This window comes from Photinus pyralis, unplaced genomic scaffold, assembly GCF_008802855.1.
Source record: "Photinus pyralis isolate 1611_PpyrPB1 unplaced genomic scaffold, Ppyr1.3 Ppyr1.4_LG5, whole genome shotgun sequence".
Taxonomy (NCBI): Eukaryota; Metazoa; Arthropoda; class Insecta; order Coleoptera; family Lampyridae; genus Photinus; species Photinus pyralis.
Genome location: NW_022170596.1, coordinates 39,147,624 through 39,170,805, shown reverse-complemented (window position 1 = coordinate 39,170,805; position 23,182 = coordinate 39,147,624). Strand labels below are relative to the sequence as shown.

Sequence of the window (23,182 nt, the reverse complement as noted above, 5' to 3'; positions counted from 1 at the left end):
AATACTAATAAAGCATTTAGTTCCATTCCTACCCCGTTTTCCAAAACAACTGAGTTAAAAAAATGTTTAAACTTTATGAGCATGAGCAAGATTGTCAGACTATGTTATAACTATAAGATATACATTGAGTTTGGTAAAATGAAGAGCTTTTCGACAACTAGACTAGTAGTGCTTTGAGAACCCGCCAGACCATCTTTAGCGTTTCCTCGTCCGTGGGGTCCTCTCCATCCCTAAAATTGAGTATCTAGAGTTTATCTCTAGCTCTAGCGCACCCGGAGCGACTGTTCTGCAACTACAGTGGCAAACCAGTTGCACGTGCAACTGTTTTGGGACCTCGCCAATGTATTGGAGTGGGAAAGCGCGTCGTGTGCGCTTTGGAGCGTATGCAAGAGTATTTTTGAATGAAAGGATATGTAAATAAGCACAATTGCCGTATATAGAATAACACCAACCCATACGAGGTTCCCAAGTGGAAATGCATCCACAGAAAGTTACTATTTGGTACGGATTTTGGGCCGTTTGAAAACAGGATTGAATTGAAATTGAATATGAACGTACACAATACACTGGGTCTAAGATGTCTATTATGGGATACGAAGATGGTCAAATTAGGGAAAATTAAACAGTAAAAAAAAAACAAGATAATTCCGATTACTTCCGCAGATATGCCAGAAAAACCGAAATTTGCCGGTTTTGTTTTATTTTTTTCGGTGTTATTTGAACTTTATTTTTTTATCTGGCCCATAAAAAAGTACATACTGCATTGAGTAGCATTTTTAATTACGAATACAACGATGTATGGGACAAAAAAACTAAAGTTGGAAAAATCGTGCGAGAATACCTATCGGACATATTTTTCATTTGACAGGAAATTTTTCCGATATTTTGTTTTTTCCGAGGTTTTTTCCAAAATGTTTATGGTAATAGTATATTGAAAGACAAGTGTTACAATGCGACCTATTGTAATACGACTATCTTGTGGCACGAGTGGCGTAGCGAAGCGGAGCCACGAGTGTCCACAAGATAGGAGTATTACAATAAAGCATTGTAACACGTGTTTTTCATACTATTTTTTCTATTTCGGGGCTTTAATTTAATTAAAAAGTAATTATGAAAAACTACAGGAAACTTAAGAATTAATATGTCTTAAGTTGGCAACACCATTTACGTTGACAAATTTTAAGTTGGCAGCTTAGATAAACACAACACTGACATTTGGAAACTTTAAATTCCGTGAATGTGTAATTTTTTATTCGTAGATAAATTTATTTATGGTGGATGTGTAAATTGCTGATTTGGAATGTATTAACTTCTTCGTGTACCAAAAATCAAGGAAAACACATAAATTTTACGTAATTTGATTTCACATCTGATGATTTGACGTTGACGTCTTGGGGAACTGCCAACTTAGAGATGAAAAGTTACCAAAAACAATGTTACAATGGAACTCATTGAAACACTGTTTTTGCCGAAAACAGTTGCACAAAATTCTCATTGTGACACCGAAATAGAAAAAATCTTTTTTCTTTCACTTACAGATGTTTCGGCCATAAAATTTATATGGCCTTTTCAAATCGGAATGGAAGAGTGGACGTTTAAAAGAAAAGAATATTTTAAGATAAAGGTGTAATGGTGACACAGCTATCACAACGGACGGACGTATGGGTAGACCGAGTAACTAGGGTAGACAACGTAACCACATCTCGTTCTATTTAGCTTTTGGAAATCGATAAATCAATTTCAGATATAGAAGTCCTTTTGGTGTTTTTTTTTTGGAAACAAAATATCAACTTTTACATATTATTTTAACAAAGTCTCCAATTCTCTGAAATTTAAAACACAGTATTCAATGGTTTTTGATTAACAAATCCTTTTTTATTATACCTGCATCACAATCTCCGTTTTAAACTTTCAAATGCGTTTGGCGTTTTGGGTTTTAAAAGAGGCATCATTTAGCCACAAGTGTCACATTTTGACACATTGGCGCATGCGCCAATTTAAATTGGCGCACTGGTACATTAGTCCTACACTATGCTGAACGTGAATTCGGAGAAAGTAAATACGAACTAGTTTCTTCTGCAGCCGCTTCAACGTCGGATGAAATACTCACATTTTCATCGGAATAGTTCATTTTGCTAGCAAAAAGTTCCAAAATGCGATTGAACCATAAAAGACGCGAAACGAGGAAGCTTCAAACCAAGATGACAGATCCATAGCAACGCATTAGGTATATTGCGATAATACATCAGTATTCAAACTTAAAATAAAGTTCTCTTCCCATTATAATACCTATTTCACATCAATTTCTTGACGAAATGACAAAAAACCTTGTATGTAACACGTTGCAAATTTTGTCTTTGGGGCGCACACGACGTGTTTGTCCAATTCGCTGCGCTCATTGGACAAATACACGTCTAGTGCGCCAAAGACAGTCAATTTGCAACTTGTTACATAAATACTCGCATAAATAGCTATTAAAACACACGTGTTTAAAGTTGCTAAGTAATGATACTTCAAGTATGACTTGTGAAACTGTCATCTGGGTGAAATAAAAAATCCTCTTAGGTCGCTTTCTGTAAATTCAGAACATTTCTTTGGCTTGTACCTACCCTTTGGTTGAAGCTTTCACAAACGCGCGTAATTTAGGGTATGCTTCCAAATCTGTTCCACTTTTTAATCGCAGCATTGTTTGAAGTTTTGAATGAATGCACCAAAAGATAGAAGATTTAAATACCTGTGACCTTTCCTTCATATATGCCAGCATTATCGATGCATTTAAGACTTTATTCGTAAGTAACTTCCTATTCATCCATGAAAACAACTTTTCATATTCTTTATAATAAGCTTTACTGGTAGATTTTACACCTACCAACGTTTGTTTAGATTTTACAACAAGCGATCTAATGGACGGTGTATTATCTTTTGCAACGGAAATCGTTTTATTCACAAAGACGATGATTTTTATAAGCAAACGTCAAGTGACATTTCGATGGCACTCCTGAAATTACGAACACCCAGCCCACTTAATTAGACATGTATTCGAGTATAACGTCAATATGATTTCATTGTATTTCCTATTTTTAAATTGAACTGCAGGTATAATAAAAAATACTATAAGATACACGTGTATAATTGGTCTTTAAAGCACTTGCAACGTGTTTTAAAGACTTGATTATACATTTGTATCTTAATATACTATTGTTGTTACGAAATATCAAATTAGCGTTGGCAAATGAACGTAAAAACTTTATATATTTCACACTCTCAAATTTTAGAGTTATCTTAGGTGCTGGTGAAATTCGCAGTAGTAGCTAGTCTTTTAGCTTGTCTAGAAACACTTTTGAACTAATTAATTCGATAATAGTGATATTATAATTATCAGCCTGATGATATATGTACAGAGTTTATCGGGCACTGACAGCTGCAGGTAGTAAGAAACAAAGAAATGAAATAGACTTTGGCACATCATATCAATGCACTTGTTACATCTACCTAAGTGCAGGTAAGATGTGCCTATTATATTACCTAATACATTGTATTAAAAAGTAACGTCGATTGATAAACAGTAAACAGATTTCAAGCCAAAATCCTGTGAATTTATTTCATGGGCCAAGCATCAGCAATGTATGGTTGAATGTTTGAAGTGACATACAAATTTTTCCCTGTAAGGGCGCCAACTCGATCATTTACATTAAATGATCAACAAAAATTCAATAATAAGTAAGTATTTTTAACAGGAATGACACAACCGTTTTAATCAATAAGAATATTATCTCCCACTTAGTGTTGGAATTTGCCAAAGGTCATTTTAGAGAACAACGCGTGGGATTCCAAACACCAATTATTTAGTACATTGCAAGTTGTATTGGAAATGCTTATAGCGTGACATTGCGCTTGAAATGACGTCAATGGATCGCGCGACGTCAAAAATTGGATGAGGCCGATTAGATTCTATGAATCACTTACCACCAAAAGTATGGTTTAGTTTGCAACGTTAAATTTTTAATCAACTTGAAGAAATAATAAACGGCTGTTAAAATTAGCGTTTTTTAATATGAAAAATGTAGTTAATACGAGTACTAGGGTCATTTCCGTCCACCATTCATTATAAAGATTTTAGATCTCAATACTGAAATCACGTAGAAAATCGCGGTTTCCTTATTAACGAGCTCGTGATTTTGAACACTCTGTCCGTCCGTCCGCCAGTAGCATGTCATGACAAAATGTTTAAACAAATATGAAAATTATGTAGAATAATAGAGACAAATGTAAGGAATTTAGAAAATAAAGTTTTTAGAAAAAATCGGAATCTGTAATGTTTCATGAGTAAACAGACCTTAGTTTGCGAATAACCCTCGTATGTTCAACGCGTAGAATCGACGAAAAAACCGTATCAAAAATATCATGCTGATTCTTCTTTATTAGTTATTTAAACAAACACTTTTGGACCAATTCGAAGACAATATTAGCAAAAAACACGTATTAAAGTAAAATTTGACATTTCACTTGAGTGCGATGGGAATACATGCTAAATTTAATAAGTAAACCTTACTTTCAACCTAATTTTTTATAAGTGGTGTCCAACAATGAATTAAATCGATTATTATACAGAAAATTTTGATGCAATGACCCCGTTTCAGATAAATATTTTCAGGTTTACCTAAACGACTTCCAATTATTTCGAAAGTTAACTCAGATTTATAGCCATTTTGAACGGGGTGTCCTAGCTTTTATTAATTTTTTTTCCATTAATTTTGCACATTTTCAAAACTGAGAAATTTGATACGAATTCTTGAGCACCCCGAATATGATTATGTCTCGATTGCTTTATAATAAAGCGACTTGTTTACCGAGTGAATGTGCGTTTAAAGATTTCAAATTCAAAATCGTTCGGTTTAGTACTATGGCCACTTACCCCAATTTAGCTACCTATAATACCTAAACGTCTTGGCCAGAAATCAGAAAATACCTATGTGTAAAAAATCACACATGGATGCAATTCGTTTCTCAAACCATTCTAATTAGATAATCCATTACAAAAGGATGGAAAAATTGTGGATAGTAGAGGTACAGGTAGAGGGAACCAATACAATTTTGTTTTACAAATTAAAGAGGGGGAGAAGTACAATCATCAAAACGGTAGGGTACAAAACAATAAGGTATAATACTTATCACAAGAGCTTATAGATTAATAATAGAATAATAGCACACTAATGTGTATAAACTACAAAACAAACCATGCAGAATTTGTGCAGTACTCCATGATTATTGCCCATGTAGGTACCTAGCAGGATAATGATTTTTCCAAAGACCAAATTTCAAGTTTTGACACGCAGAAAGATAAAAGGGTTTATATTTGGGTACAAAACATCAAATATGCCGACAAAACGAGATGGTCTGACAAAATATCAGTCTAATCTACAGACGGCAGACAGGTATATCGAAACATACGTAAAACAATGTATTCTATGTTATCTATGATATGATAATTACACGATGTACCTACATGCCAATAAAAAACCAGTCTCGAAAAGAGAAACAGATATTCAAATGGCGTATACCTAAAATTGAAATCCCGAGAAGGGTCGGTATAACGGCTAATTGGTCCACTTTAATCTCAAACACAAGACAGATGCATGCTCTTTCACATTCATCATGTACGTATGATTTGCATAGGGTGCGTCAACAATCTCATACATTGTCTTTCCTAATCATTAATGTTTCGTAGATAAATAAGGTTCTAAATAAAATTAAAAGGAAATTATATTATCGACTAGCAATTTCTGTTTGACACTATATCGTTACAATGCGACATCTACTGTAATTCTATCGAAGGTGACGCAGGTTTCTCTATGCGAATGATGAAGGGGTAAATCCCCCTCCCCCATGTAAGTGTATTCCTGGAGGAATACGAATAGGATTTGATGTTTAACGGCAAGTGATGATAAATCATCAATATTAATACATAACATTTTTAATTACCTTCATTTCTTACGTAAGGAATAAGTGAAGCAAATCCTGAAAACCAATTGCTACAAAACATTTCAAACGGTAAACCACGTGTGTGCCACTACCACTAAACGATAACTGATCTATTTTTAGCAATACTATTCCTGTGCGATGTATTTACTGAAATTGTATGCAATTAAAAAGGTGTCATGGGTAAATACCGCTTATCACTTAGCTTGGGTAAATATTTTTTAAAAATTTGTCCTCCGCTAGCGTGAAATAATTTGAAAATAACCGGTTCAAATTCTCTGCCCAATTGAACAATAAAAGAACGTCCGTAGTTCCCGCATTGGGCAGCTTTTAAGTGAATTGAATTTCAATAATGATTAAAGTCGGACATGCGCCGTTCTGAAAATTTATTGGACTGTAGGCAACTGTATCGACACTTCTGTAACAATTGCCTATGTTTGGAATATGTCACTTTTGTTTTACTACATAAGTGGAACTGCTGTGACGTTAGTTGCCTAAATAAAGTATTGAAGCTAACGTTTAATTGGCTGCCTAAACGAGAAGGGCCAGCAAATTGAATGTGTTGCTTCCGCGTCCGGTGGCACCAATAAATTGAAATGTGTAATCTCTAGTTCACATATTCGCACGCGTTAATTTAACAATATTGGAATGTCAAGGACGACATAATTTATTGCCAATTAAAAAGATCGAATAACCTACTTTTCCATCAAGCCGATTTGTGATTTCGCTGTTCGTCGACTTTCTTGTGAAGCGTTTCAGAAAACCAAAATCATCTCTGAGCACAGATTGCTTCAGTTTGCGATTCTATTTCATTTTGTACGATAACACGTTTTATTTATACCTACAATTAAAAAAATAAATATTATGTTTAAAGAAATCTTGCGATAAACACACATTTCAGACAAACAGCATAGGTCAGTACGTAGTAGGACGTACCCTTTCTCTTATTTTACGTGATAATGGCCTAAAACGGGGATGATAATGCCTTACGACAATTATTCGCTATTGTGTGCACCCTGTGCATTTGTTGTAGAACGACCAACGTGCGCTAAATCAATTTAAATATTGGCGGGTTTTTATCCTTAAAAAAAGGCGCGAATGTTCAATCCTAGGTTCAACCGGTTCACCCGGTGTTTGAATTTTCCCTTTTGTTTTATGCGAGAAAGAAATAACCGTTGTAGCGACTAGCGAGTACCGTTGTGGGGTATGATTGTGAAAAGAAGTGGGGGGAGAACGCCTTTCATAAGCCAAAATGCAAGGGTACTTGTTTTTCGATTCGATGGTTCGAATGATTAAGTTTGTTGACCGGGAGTTAAATCAGGTGATTTTTTTTCCTTTTTTGTTCATTGCATTGCATTATTTGATAAATTAATATCATTGTAAAAGTATTTATGTGTTTTTATTTCTTGCAGCATTTCATTTCCTGTTCAGGTCCAATATGTCTCTGTTTTTTTAGAGGGTGCTTCATCTGGGCTGGGGACGAGTTGCGTTAGGTCATGACTGTTGCATACTGCACTAGGCATTTGAGCTAATTGATTTTTGCCACATGTTTCTATATTTCGTTGTAATGTTAATTAACGAATGGTTATATTGTAGGTACTATTGATTTGAGCCATGTAATAATATTCATATTTAACAAGGCTGTTTCGAATATGTGGTATCTAGTGTGGTATACTAGCTCATCTGGCATACGCAGATATATATTTACATGTAGGTACTTGTTTTTATGTGTCTTAGAAAAGGGCCACCTTGCTGATATTGTTAATCGATTCTTTCAGTCGACCAAATATTGGTTTTGTGTCAATCCTTTGTTAAATTCTTAGTTCTTAGCCATCCACGTGTCAAGGTCAACACTTTTTAACTGGGTGCCTATGGGAAATGCCGTCCCTAGGTATCGCCTTTTGTTTATAGTATAACATTCTACATTCCACGATACTGTATGCCAAATTTAATCCGGTCCGGTCCGCATTAGTAATTAGGACACGTGGGTGTCTTTCCAAATTATTGGTGCAGAGTCGAATTTCGTTAGGATTACGCATTTTTCCGGGTATTAAGATAGATAAAGGGTGGTTCTATTAGGAGACGCTTTATTCCAAAATGTTGATATTTTCAGAGCTCTCAATAGTTTCCGAATGGCGATCAATATTTTAAGTATCGTTGGTTTCCGTATGCGTCATGTCCGATTAATGGCATTGGAAAATTACTGGCGACTGTCTGGTGCGAGATATCTAGAGATAAGCTCAGGTTCGCAGGAAATGCGTTGCGATGAATCGTATGTTGGGTAAACTGGGAAAGGACAAGATTGGGCAACATTGATTTGATGTAGCTGTCAGTTTGGGTATGGAGTGCTAGTAGCTAAGAAGATTTCATTGGTCAATTTTTGTCATTCCCATGAATCGTTTTTCTGCATAGATTTAATTTCTGTGTCCATGGCTGGTTTTCACTCTTCGCAATTCTCACACTGGATAGCTTCATTCATCCGAATAATCCAATTCTTTGACTGGAATAAACTCGTTGACAGGTTTCTCGCCGACAGGTAGCTCGTCGTCAGGCTTCTCCTCAGCGAGTTTCGCTTCGTTTACTCGATCGCTCTTCACTTTAGAGCTTTCGTAATCTTTGACAGGTCAGACCCTGGGCCAGACAAATTTGATACCACAAATGCCAACTTTCTCATGAAATATGACGTCACACATCCGTTCTCGTAAATCCGATGTCGTTCATCACTGTCATATCCGACCAGATAGCCAACCCTTGCCTTTGAATCAATTTTTCGTCTCTTCTGTGCATAAATATGGACATGGCATTTGGAATCAACAATGCGTAGATGTTTGATTCGTGGTTTTTGACCAAACCAGAGTTCATATGGCGTCTTGTCCGGATTTGGGGATTTCCCAGTCGAGTGCGATATATGTAGTTCTCGCTCCGTCGATTCGGGATTATAAGGAGCCGTCCGGATGACGTTATTTCTTTTTCAAAATCTCACACACATCATGGTTATCAAACTCTCCCCCGTTGTCACTTAGGAACTCCTCCACATAGTAACCAAGTATGAAAACTTTGACTGAGACCTTACACAATACCTCCTCAACAGCTGATTTTTCCCTTACAACAAAACAATAGCGGTGATCCTTGATAATAATCAAGTAGAGTCAGCCATGAAAAATGGGTTAAACGGGCCGCACACATTGTTCACCAGGGGCAGAAGTTTGATCGGGGACACATTTCAAAAAAAGGCATCCTTATGAATTCAAGAAGCAAATCGGGTAACAATTGAGCAAACGGCGGATGTCTCCTATTTCGACCCCGCTGAATCCTAATCTGCCGTTTATCAAACCGGATTTTGCACCGGAAGTCGTGTATGTAAGATGGCGTCTGAAACCGGATGCGCATGGTTTTTTCGCCTCTGTAGATCAATTAATGCACTTTAAACGTCAAGATGCGGGCTTTCGATGGTGAGGAGGTCGATCAAACACTTAAAATAATAATTTTGAAAATATTATATTTATATTGAGCCTACTTCAACACCACCCAAGGCCGAAAAGAAAAAAATCTTTTTAATTATGTTTATAATTGATATAGAGTATTGAAATATTTCGATAATATTCATAAAATAGACTCTCCCTTCTCCCCCAGCACTTGTTTCCCAAGGCTCACCCCTCGCCTGGGTGTTCAAGTGCGAAATTCCTCATATGGGAAAATTTTGGAGGCGAATTCAGTAGGTTTCCGTTATTAGCCGGGCCCGTACATTCATACTGCTACCTAAATTTGCTACAGGGGTACTTAGCGAATATCAAACAACTTGATATGAGTTGAGTAACCTCGATGTTAAGACCACTTTATCATATTATTATAGCTTTTAAAGTAGATAACCAAATTAGAAACTGCAAATTTTTAAAAAGACACAACTAACAAAAATATATACCGGGTGTCTTATGTAGTTGAAGAAAGCGTTCGGTATGAAATCGGGCTAGAGTTGAACATGAACCGCTGAATAACGCTATAATCTAAAAATGCGTAGTCATATAATTCGATGTTTTGTTGTTTTTCCTAAAAATTTTATCGTAAAGCAAATTTGGACAACTATCAAATATAATAGATAAATACTATGCTTGTCGACTTTGGTTTTAAAACACACATTTACCAAACGTTACTAAATCAAGTGGTTTCGATATATCTAATCTAGAGGAATTTAATTTCGCGAACAACCTGTCAATACTTAGGATTTATAATAGTAAATGTCGGAATCACTTAAACATTTAGATGATGAGAGTATTAAAAAAAACTACCTGAAAAATGGGATATTTTATCATCTCCTAGGTCTGCAAACAGGTACCCAAGCAAGTACAACACATAATGTTTGTGTAATGTAAATTAGCCGGGAACCACCAAAACGACACTTTTTCAGAGCTAAAATTCCTGACCTTGCATGGTATTTTTGACTAGACACCCCAATGAGTCAAAGCCGAGTATAAAATCGAGTGTATTGAAACCCTCAAGTTGCCAAATTGACATTTGATTGTTGCACTAATTTGTTTGAAAGGTAGATCATAGCAGTACTCGTAGAATAATAATTTCTTAAACTTTTTGAAATGTAGTAAGAAGAAGGATAATGATATTAACTAAAAAATCCTCGAAATGGATTGGTTACCTGAAGTAGTTCAAAGTACCTGTCTTTATATCTAATATTTCAATCCATACTTGTTCTTATCACGTATAATGGTTTTTGTGCCATGAACTTTAAATGTGATAATGTAAGGATTAACTGGAATTTCATCGATGTTTCTGTTTGTTAACTTTAAAAATGACACTTTCTGCAGTCCGATATTGATACTATTATCAAAGAGTACCCATACTCTTTGCTATTATATACACGGTACCATTAAAAATAGCAAACGACTCACCGTAGTTGTTTGCATAAGAGTCAGAACAATGGCACTTGACTGGCGAGGAAATATTGAATTGTTTAGTATAACATTTTTCCCGAAATCGTGGTTTTGAATTCATTATCTCAATTTTCATATTGAACTCTTTATAAATATTAATGTGTCAGTTTTGACAGTACTCTGGTAAAGTGACGGGAGGCAGGAAAAATAGTGCCCTAGACATTGATCTATTTTTGGCGTCGACACGTTTGCTATCTAAGAAAATTGAAACGTGCTTAACAGCAGTTCCAAAATTGATACCGAAGTGATTATTAGAGAAATTCGGGCTCGTATGTGATAAAGACACCTGTTATCATATTATATTCTGATATAAATTCATGAATTTTGAATATCACATAAATAAATCACGATAATGAAATTTTGGTTACGTTAAAATTACTACTGTGGCTATGAACTAAGACTATAAGGGAAATATATTTAACGTTATCGTCGTCAGGGTGTAGAAAGACACATCAAGACCCCCGATATTTGTAGAGCTCTAATTTTGCACCGGCAAGACTTTCAACTACCAAACACTTGTTTTTAAAAACGAGGCAAAAAATTAGTATTTGAATTAAGCAGTCATTTTATTTGGAAGGTCTTTGGGTGTCCAGTTCGCAACATCAGCAAAGTAGTGTATCTTGAGGTGACAGGATCTGCCGAAATACCTACAATCCGTCCAATTCCCCGTATCGAGAGGTGAAATTTTCCATAGAATTACCGTATATAAAGTTCATTGTTCTTATCATTACTGGATGTGCTCCTTGAAAAGGGATGTAAAGTATAATTGTGAAGAAAAAGATGCATTTTATTATTTTTTTTATGGTGGGTTTATTCAAGTGCGTCGCTAACTAACAAAATCATACCTTTGTTTCTATCGGTTATTTTTTAATGATCTAATGATAGTGAACTAATGATAATGGTTGTACAGACCCACAATTAGTGTTTGCATTTTTGTTGTTAAAAAGGGCTAATTTAAAAAGTGCGCATCCAGATATTGCTCTTATATTGTAGTTTGTATTTTAACAGATTCAGCGATCTAGCGTTTGTATCTATCACATAACTGTATCGATACTTTTAGAAGAAAGGCATGGAGTGAACAATGTTACTCTATGAGAAAGGGTAGTTTCTCTTTGTCCTTCTGAATTTCTTCATTTTTAAGAAGCAAAAGTGTGAGAGTGTTGCACTTAGTTACGTTCAATTTTTTATTCAATGGTTACGTGTTTGTTCATTTAATTTGACTTTTAGAAGCCGCGAGAGTTGCTCCCTTACTGGCACTAAGTGTACCGGCTTAAAGGGAGGAACGCAAGTAGGACTCAGGTTTCGGGTCTAATAAAGTAGAATCGTTATATTGTTATTGTTATTTGTTTGTCTAGAACAAGCATATTACGGCACCTACGTTTGGAAAACCAAATGAACAAAAAAGGATTTCATTTGGAAGTGGAATCCATGACACAACACAAAACAAAAATATTGCTAATGCCTGCGTTAGTTTCGTTGAAAAATTCTTCTTCTACACAGACACAATTCAGTTTACTTGTATTTTAAGTCGTTCGACGATCTGATGAGGATTAAGAGAGTCTGAGAGCAACTTAAGAAGAAAACCTAGGATCACTTAAGAAGAAATTGGGAATTGAGCTTGAAGGGACAATGTGAGTACATGGGGTAGAAGGACCGAATTTGTTAGTAACTAGAAGAAGAAATAGAGAAAGAGGAAGGAAACGTGAAGACAATGTTAGTAATTATAAGGAGCTTGAGGACTTGAGAAATTGAGAAATATTTTATTGGATATGTGAGGATATAATGGTATGTGAGGAAAGTTTGAGAGGAAGTAGACGTGAAGAAGGGGGCACTTGATAACAACTGGAGAAAGTAATCGAAAAGACATTTAAAAGGATATTGTAGCGAACATTCCAGAAATCTCGATAGACATCGAAGCGCCATGAAAGATTATCGATCGGCGATAAAGAACGAAGGCGGATGTGACGTGATCTTTCAGAGAAATATGACGTTCTAGAATGGTCCGAAGCGCTCGAGATCTTTCGAGAAAGAAGGGGCGTTTGCTATATTTCGTTTCTAACTTCGATGCATTTTTGTTATGTAACAAGTTATGAGTGATAAATTTCAATTACTGTTAGAAATTACTCCATTTTAAGACTGTAGTAAATTTATTATTAATTAATTGTAAATAAATAAATGACATAATTAAACTATTTAAGTTACAATATTAAGGAGATCCTTAGGGATGTTGGGCAAAATTCAAGTTACTTTGAGAGGAACTTGACAAAATGACGGTTCTTCAGGAGAATTCGAAAAGCTTGACAGTTACGTGATCACCAAAAGTATTATTTGTAGATGAAATAGCGTTGAACATGTACTAAAGGATTTAGCTAGAGAAAACCCCACTCATAAATAATGAGTAACGCCGTAACGGGATAATATAGACCATAAGCATCTATCAATTAGTAAAAACTCGAAGTCTCTAGGTGGCCTAGGGGCCGAGATCTCTAAGGAACAGATACGCAAACGGACAGACGACGGAAAATTGAGTATAATGAGCGTTAGCGCAACTTCGTTGTGTTACGCTAAAAATTGCTTCTTCCAAGATTAAAAAAAATTTACTTGTTTACAAAACTAATTTGTAAAACCACTTCCATTTCCGTTACTATCGCTAACATTAAAAAAACACAACTGGGTGATTTCAACATAGATGTTCGTCTACTTAAAAATACAATGTAACTGTATAATATTCATCTCATTGGGATAGGATCATATCTTAAATTTACTGCACTATAGTGTGCATATGTTTAGCATGAGATGTAAATAAACTGATAACGGAACCATAAAAATTTCTATTTGGTCCTATTTTTGGGACACTTTTCCGCCATCTTTAGTACGATAAAAGATGCAAGTAGTAACCTATTAGAACTGGTTACGTTGAATTTATTGATACCTCATGCGAATTGGTTTGGTAGCACATTGATATTAATTAAGCTAATACGTATCGTTAACGGCGATATAATAGAAAATAAATTAGTGGCTGGCTTTTATTTTGCTCCATTTTCTGAATGAACTTTAATTCGAAATTCTATATGGAGTTGATTTTTTACTGCTATCATATAAAAAGGTCAAATCACTTCGTACACAATGAAAAATAATTAAAACTTACCATTGTCTATACCGTCTACTCTAATGTAACCCGACATCGTGCGCGTTTTATCAAAGTTCCGTACACGACGATATCTGGTAGCACACTACTGCTTTAAGCAAACCAATTTTTAGTGATACCTTCTTTTATGACGTATTGTATAGTCATATCGCGAAATACAATTCGGCTACCGTATAATTTGTTTAATCGTGAATGAACTAGTTCAGTCTTGGATAGCGTTACCATTACTATTATCTGCATTTGGTAATATGTTTGTAATTTGGGGTTCATTGCTCTATGCATCGAGCTTGTTTAATTTATGGGCGCGACAATTACTATTTGTGGAATTTCTGATTTGGTGGTCGAATTTTGGGAAATAGGCAGGTTTGTTTCAGTTTTAGAAACAAGAAGCTGATAATTTATTCTACATGAAATCGCTTGACACAAGATAGATAAAGAACACTATTGTCAATGGTATTGGTCCATAGAGGTCAGCCATAGTTAATAAATTAACTTGTTTTTTTTTTAATCCTTCGGATTTATTCACTTTGATTGGTGCTAGCAACCTTTACAAGCATTGGGAACGAGACCACAGTGTCAGTTACCTCTTTCCTGATCATGAAAAAGTCAGGTATAATACACTTAACGCATGGCAGAGTATTGAAAAATGGACACTTAGTGCTGCAGTGGAAAATTTTGGAAAATCTACTACAGCGAACACAAATTCTGTGTGACGTCATTACTTGAGTGTAGTGGGATAACGGCTTATCTAAAATTATCGCATAGTACTCGAACGACTGTTGGTTACCAAGTCGCCACTCGCCTTGTCGCCATCATAACATACTACGATAACAGCCTAGTATAAACCAAATAGTGATTGTGAGAAGATGCACTTTTCTGGTAGCAAGGTCATCCCGGTATGACGAAGCTTTGGACATCACCTTTCCACTCTCTGTTAAATAAAATTTGACATCCACTCGTATCTTGAAAATCGTACGATTACGACGGATGAGTAATTTTGAGTAGATACTTCTCATGTATCTTTCGTAAGGACCACGGATATCACCGTGGTAAAGTGGGTATAAAAAGGGTGCCGAAAGAAATATTCATATGGTAAATATTTGATTGTTATAGTATTCAATCTATTACTTATAGGTGGTCTTCTGCCTAATGATTTTAACATTGACTGAATACGGGTATAGTGCGTTTACCCCATTAAATATGTGTGGGAAAAGTGCACCAGAATGGTGTTATTTGCATCCAACAACCAACATATTTTTAGTCTAGTTAGTGGTCTTGATTGAAAATCGGTAGTACTCGTAACTGTAAGGAACTCCATTTCATGTCAGGGGATACGTATAGTCGTATAATGGCGAAATGTAATAATTTTATTATACTTGGACTTTCTCACGAGTCACAAGCCTGAGCAAATATTCAACTGTAACGAAAGTAGTTTCTAACATGATACTAAAAAAGCTATTGTGTCTACTGTGAGAAAATCATGTCATTGCTATCGGCTGGGTGAAAGAGTTCCTAAATCTAACGGTTATCCAAATACCGCATACACTTCTACCCTAAAGGATGGATATGATTACAATTATAGTTTTTTTCTTATTTTTGGCGCCATTCATATAACTCTAACTAATTGCTCGTGCAGCGAAAAGTGACTGCAAGTCAGTGCAAACCGTAACGTAAATGAAGCGTGAGGGGTGAGAGTGTGAATGAGTGCAACTCGACCAAGTTTGAAATTAAGGGTGGAAGGAGTATGCGTCGATTATTAAGTTATGTTATTATAATTTAAATTTTTTGAAAATGTACGCTTGCGCAACCATCCTGGAAAATGGGAAATTTGTACGGTATTGTCGCACGATTCGGGAATTATGCGCGGATGCACCATCCTGTTGAAACGTTTCGTAATAACAAATGCCAGGTACAAAATACAGTACGTACTTTTTTACGGGACATATAATAAAAGATAATTGATGATTTCTCCAAAACGAAATCGTTGTATAGAAAATCTCTCAACAGTATATTGTGCTGTGGTATTATAGAGCTTAAAAAGTGGCAACGAGAAAGTGTTTTTAATTTTTTTGTATCTGTTCGAATAACATCACAAAAAATGAAACGCAATTGGCAAAATTCGGTTTTTCTAGCATATCTTCGGAAGTAATCGGAAGTATCTTTTTTTAAAGTATGATCACATGTATAAAAATAATTCCAACACAAATAGACCCTTGAATTTGGGCGGATTGATATATTGAAATCACCTACTGTACATATCAAAAATTTAAATTGGTTGAATACTTTAAGAGTAAACTCAAAACTTTACGTTAGCTTAGATTTATACAAATTCTTGCTTACATTAATTCCTAAAAAGGTATCCAAGATTTACTTTGAACACTTAGACAGAAATAAATGGAACCAACCATGGACTGCAGGTAATCTCGATCACGGAATGGGTTAATTACAGCGAGACAGTAGAATCGAAACATGTCCTCTGTCAGGAAACTGCATTTGGAAACATGATGAATCCTTTTGGCAATGGATATTACCTACAAGGTTTCTTTATAGCAATCCATTGCTGAATGCATCAATTTCCCCATAGCCACTACTAAACTTAGTTTCAGGACATTCATTCACTACCCATATGATTATAAGGGTATTTATTATATGATTAATTAAATAATAATATTAGTACCTACCTACAATTTTTATAGAGACACACAAATGAGATTTAGCTCATGTGTCCGGAATATTGTCGAAGAAATAATTAAACAGTTAACACTTAGGTACTAGCCAAAAATTTCTGAAATGAGAGCTTGCATGTGATTGTTTACTATTAGCTGACCCTTTAATGTGTTAGGAATGCTATTTAACGACTTAGTACCTGCATAATGACCTATTTATAGAAATTATTCCCTTCTCCTTATTGTCCCGTTTAGTATCGAACCCGCCCTATCTACATACCTGCTGGATATTCCTGCTAATGACTATCCAATAAAACCTAAAATAATTAATACAGCTAATTTTTCTGATGCTACGCCACTGAAAGGTGATTTAAATTTTTAATCGCAATTTCAAGGTATTTCAGGGCATAAAAATAGAATAGGGAAGAGCCCATTGTTACCAGTTTCGATAATGAACAAGTTTCAAATAAAATAGGCTCTTTAGAATCCCTATCCAGCTTCATGCCGTCTAAAATGATAAAATGAATGTAATCTTTTTTGTACCCCGCGGACTAAATCAACGTGTTTTGTCATGCATTTAACGGACTAAAGTGGTATATAATATACTATTTCAACCAAAATCGTTTTTTATTGACAAAGACGGTGATTTTTATAAGCAAACGTCAAGTGACAATTCCATGGCAACCATGGAATTACGAACACACAGCCCAGTTAATTAGATATATATTCGGGTATAACGTCAATAAGATTTCATTGCATCTCCATTATTTTTAAATTATATTCCAGGTATAATAAAAAAGTACTATAAGAAACACGTGCATAATTGGTGTTTAAAGCACTTGCAACGTTTAAAGGCACTCCTCTTCGCGTCGTGCCATTAAACTCGTTGTGCGTACTTTAAAGACTTGATTATACACTTGTCTCTTAATACTATAGTACATTTATGAGACTGATGGTATGGCTGATTAATTTTGATGTATTTTATGTGTATGGTACACCGATAATGTAAAGTAGAGCATCAAGTGGAATAGATATTTGTTAAATGAGATCAGAGATGAGACTTTGCTTCGATTGGGTATGAGTGTTCTGTGCAACATCGATCCAATGAGCAAATTAATTTCATCCTTGAAAGATATGTTTATTCCCTTTACGGATGTTGAACCACCAGAATCAGGCCGAATGAAATATGTCGCTCCTGTTGGTAAAAATGTCAGACGCTTACGTGCGTCTGATTGGGAATTGCCATTTAATTCGGCGAATTCGTATCACATTTATATAAGATGACCAGGTCAAGCTAGTTTTCCGATTTCGTCAGCTTTTCTTATCGCGCTGTGAACTGTCGATGAACTTCTCAACACTTTACTTTTCTCTTAACTAAAACGTTTACGATAACGAAATTTAGATATTCAAATGTGTGGGGATTTTCCCCTTCGGCGCACCCTGTATATACTGTGTACTCGTAATTTTGGTAATAAACTAAAGAATTAATACGCATACGATGTGCAGCACCACGGGTCCCCATGACTCTGTTTGTATGTACATTGTACACCCATGTTGTTAATTACGCGGAGGCTGTCGACAATAGTGTCATGGATGTCTGGAGAGTTTGGACTCATTTCTGAGACGTTGAAGATATTGCTTAGTTGTTTGGATAATACACTTACTTTGGTAGCGATCCGCTAGCAGCTTCCACGCGTCCTTGTAGTTGACTTCACATACCGCCTACTGGCAGGTGCTGTAGTAGGTTGCTGACCTCACCTCTTAAATTTGTCTTCAAATGTTGGATTTTTTCCCACGTTGGCCTCTTGTTGGAGTGCACCATTTTGTGGAAACAAGTCACGAAAGCTGGTCCATGTCGCGTTGTCGCCCTCAAAATGTGGGATCTTTACCAGTGGGATTCCTTTTCACATAGCGCTACTATGATGCGGTGAACTAGTTCCTGTGCAGTTTCGTAGTGGACCTCTAACGTCTCGGGTAATTCGCCGCTTATCATCATATCCCCGTGGGCTTCTTGGATGACATCCCAGATTTTGTCTTGGATCTTGAGGCAGGGCCATGATCTGTGAGTGGCGTTGGCTGAAGGTAGGCCACTGCGCTTCTAACTCACTTCTTTTTCTTTTGATGACATCGTCCCTATAGCGTCCGGAGAATCTCGTCGGATCCTCCCAGCTTCTTTCTTCAGGAATAGGACCTCTCTACGGCTCTTGTGAGATCGAACTGCTCCGTGGTAAAGCTTCTCCATCTCTGTACTTGCTGTTTTTGTGTACGTATTTGACACTTATTTCAAATTGTACTTAACTGTAACCGGGACCCGGTAACGCGGCACCAATTCGTTGAAAGTTGAAAAATTGTAGCACTTACGTGAACCGGCACTCTTGTGGTCACTCGGCACCAATTCGTTGAAAGCTCAAAGGACCAAAAGCGCTTTTTGACGAAACCTTCGTTATATGTGTTGCTTGTGACAAAATGTATCGTCGAAGATGTTAAACGATCGCATCCACACATTTTTTGAATTTTTAAATGAAGCTAATGTTCCTTTTTTAGTGTATTTTGTCAAGATTTGAATTTAGATTTCCATGTGGCAATTGATTATTCGCATTGCACTGCCTTTAATCTCACTCAGATCATTTAAAAATTAATGGGAGTCTTAGGAAATATGCTTAAGACGATCAAAAGGACATGTCACATCATATCCTCGGCGATATTTTGTACTCACATAATGTGGCGGTTGAAGATCGATTTTAGTAAAAAAAAAAAAGAAATTCTAAATCGTTGTTTAGGGGAACGTATAGGAGATCAAATTATGTACAAAAAATACACTAGGAGTTTTTAGTCCGCAGATCGAGATTTTTCATGCACGAGTGCAATGACTTTCATGTGATGCTACCAATCGCTTTTGACAAATGAAAGTCATAGGAGTGTATCTCAAAGTTTATTGAATTATAATTACCCTTACACTATCACTGAACTAATTAATCTATCCTGGTGACTTAGTAGTGAATAATGATAATCTTAAAATACGTAGGTAAATATTTATGCAAAAACACCAGAACGAGCCAATAGAACATAATTTGGGGTATTAATTAAAAAAGATAAATTTATTAAATTGGATTAAACTTGTTCGTACAGCTGACGTTGTCGTTTGATTACGGATTGGAGTAATTCCGTCATTATAGGACGTAACAGTATTATCTCGATAAACTCTGTCAACTTGCAAGTGATATAGACTATGGGATTTACGCTAACATTGTTATCACTCACATGTGTTTTACACGAGATAGTTTGCCAGCACTTTCCAAATAATGAGAAAGAGTAAATCAAGAATCCTGTAGAAAGTTGGTCATCTATCAACTTAAAACCAAATGCACTACTTAGCTAAGCCACACAACATGCACAGTTTGCCAAAGCTTTGGCGTTTTCGTCTGACATCACATCACACCAAATTTGTATCGGAGGGGACCAAATTGCACAATCGGAAAGTTTGGTTGAATTAGTCATGTGATGCACCATTTGCATCTCCTTCCATTTTCTTGCGTGTAAAACAAACACACTTATAAACCGCAACAACATTAAAATTTCGAACGCGTTTCAACAGCAAGGCTATGATCATCAGCGAACAACGGCTTACATTAGGATGTCACATCACTATCAAGACTAAGTACTTCCAAACGTTCGAGTACTGGTTATGGTGGTAATTAGCGATGAGGGGATGTATTAAAACAGGTAGACGAACGTTCCCTCTCTGTAAGTTTTGTGTTTTATTGAAAATGTTAGTTGGTCGCAGTGGCGGCGCGAAGTGGTGTGTCTTGGGGGTGCACAATTTAAAAATGGGGCCACGGGCAAAAAGCCTGAGGCGAACATTTTTGAGTTTTTTGGGCCTATTAAATGGCGTAAAAAAGTTTATTGATGAGACCTCTAAATACTCCAGGTTCCAAAGCACCACAAAATTTTGTACCTACGGTCTATAATTTTGGATAAAACATACCTGTTCTTTTTTTACTTCCTCATTACGTTTTTCGATACTCAAACGGTATGCACTATTTAACTGTTGCCGTATATCTTGCTTAGGTACCTAATAAATTAAATCTCAATTTACCAGATATATGATGTGCCTTTGAAGATTGATATTTTTTAATTTTTTCGAATAAATGCACTAAGTCTGTAACGCCATTCTTTGTCCATTCTGATGCCTCATCACCGAGCTCATCACCAAACAACAAACACGGAAAGTTAAATTTTACTTTTATCTTCATCTTAAAACTCAAAAAATCGTAAAATGTGTTAGTTGCTGTAACCTTTTTTCCAAAAAATTCATCCTATTTCCGAAAACCTAAAAAATGGAAGCATTGTCATCAAAAGACGCAATTAGTGAAAAAGCGGAAGAAGCAGAGCTTAGGTTGGTTCCCAGAAGATCTGAAACCGCTTACAACAAAAAAGAATTTTTCGTAGACAAAAAAGTGTGGAAACTGTGACAGAACCAGTTCTACTTGCTTACTTTTTACTGCAGGTATTATGAAACCTGTTAATTTTGCTCATATTTATTCAATTTTATTAGTCGAAGGTGTACAATGCCTAATCTTTGCCGTGGACCTTTTAAAGCTGCGAATAAAAAATGACAATTAAAGGAATTTTTGACAAAGGCGCCTACTTTCTGTCAGGAAATTTTAGTTTCCATGACAGAGGCAGAGCAGACTACGTTTCCTGCCGCTTGTTACGTTACTGGCCGCATCGTCACTTTACCGGCCGCACCTGTGACATTTCTAAATGTCTATAACGACTCATGTTACTAATGGCAGATAGACATTAATCAAAAGTTCTAAATAAAAATTTAAATTTTATATCAAAATACGACTTCGGGTAAAGTTTAATACAAAAATCGTCAGAAAAATGTTATTACTTAACTCGGCCCCAAAGAGGCCTCGTACTTCAATATTTCCTCGCCAGTAATGTGTCATTTTCCTGACTTTTATGTAAATTACTATTGCTTTTGAAGGTACGATTTCAATATGTTAAAGCTTCTGTCATTAAACTAATATGATTGTAGGTTGTAGGTGGTTGCTGGTTTTGGCCTGTTTCGGGCTTGCAGAAGAGTAAAAGAAAACATTGTCCAAAGAAACGTATAAGAGATACAATTCACAGATTGTGCAATCCTTGCAACCATCGGGGACGTTAGAAATTACAATCGTATAACGCTATTATGTAAATCAGAAATAACTCATATTCAATCGGATCACTTACTCTACTCGCTCGCTACCATGAGCTTTATTCACGAGTTCGAGATCGAGTTAAGGATAAATCAATAAAAACTTTAATGCACGAATACAGTAATTATAATGTAATGCTACCAATTGTATTTGACAAGTAAAAGTCGTTAGGGTGTTTATTGAGCGGCCAAACGAGGAGCGGTGGAAGCTTTCTCGTAGGGGAGTCGAAGGTGTCTGCCTGTGAACACGATAACTGGCAAATTCGGTTCAAGCTTTACGGTTAGCTACCTACATGCCATATGTAACAAGCCTCTTGAAAATGAGCCAAATCCAATGATTCGGTTCAACTTTAGACAGTTCAGCTATACCAAATGTAACAAGCCTATGAGGAGCACACCGGTCTGCTGCTTTTCTAGATCCGGTTTACATGCGGTTTATCTACATATAACTATAATATACGATTCTTCTTTACGCGTGTTTGTGACTGACCTCCTAAACGGCTGGACGGATTTTGATGAAATTTTTTATGGATGTCTGTGTGTCCCCGGATAGTTTAGATTCACAATTGGACCCCATCGCGTTATAGGATTTCTTTTAAGCTTCTTTTTTCGTTGAGATTGCATTTTGCTATTTTTTTTCGCGTAGGTACCTATCGATACATGCGCCGAGTCACTTGGGTTGTATCGTAGCGATGTTTTTACATTTTTGCATTCTGTACGCTGGGTTATCATATATCCGTCAATATCGAGCATGCGAAGTCGCGGGGGAAAATCTAGTTTATTATATAATTACCCTTTAAACTCGTATGTAAAAACAAAATCAGAACAGGCTTGATTACGCATTGGAGTAATTGCGTCATTTTATGACGTGACAGTATTAGCGCGATAAACTCTATCCATTTATAAGCGACACACTTCTGGATTTACGCTAACATTATCTCTCATTTGTGTTTTGGACAGAAACTTAGACAATATAGTTTGCCGGCATTTTGGATCAAATTTCAAGTGTTATAATGAGAAAGAGTAGATCACGAAACTGAAGAGCTTAATAGTATATCTTCATAAGGAAAAATGAAGGGCCCTTGTAGAGTACTAACACATATCGCTAAAATAGCCTGAATCATCAAAAAAGTTGCTTTTTTTAAATAATAGGATGGTAAAGCTTAAAATTTACGTTTGGGGATAGAAGATTGGTAATATCCAAATGTTAAGGACTTTGGAATTAAGGGACGCCCCACAGAAA

The 23,182-nt window shown here is 36.0% G+C and overlaps 1 protein-coding gene across 2 annotated transcripts in view; it reads right to left on the bottom strand.

Annotated features, from left to right (window-relative positions):
- Positions 1-14,148, bottom strand: part of LOC116170441 (uncharacterized MFS-type transporter C09D4.1) — a 36,245-nt gene extending 22,097 nt beyond the window's left edge. The window contains exon 1 of one of the 2 annotated variants that reach the window (XM_031486848.1): positions 14,071-14,148. In XM_031486848.1, coding sequence (XP_031342708.1) covers positions 14,071-14,107 — 37 coding nt within the window. In that variant the 5' untranslated portion in view covers positions 14,108-14,148. Of the gene's footprint in view, positions 1-5,982; positions 6,125-14,070 lie in introns of those variants that run through there. The other variant, XM_031486846.1, reaches the window with a different exon arrangement.
- Between the last annotated feature and the right edge of the window lie 9,034 nt (positions 14,149-23,182).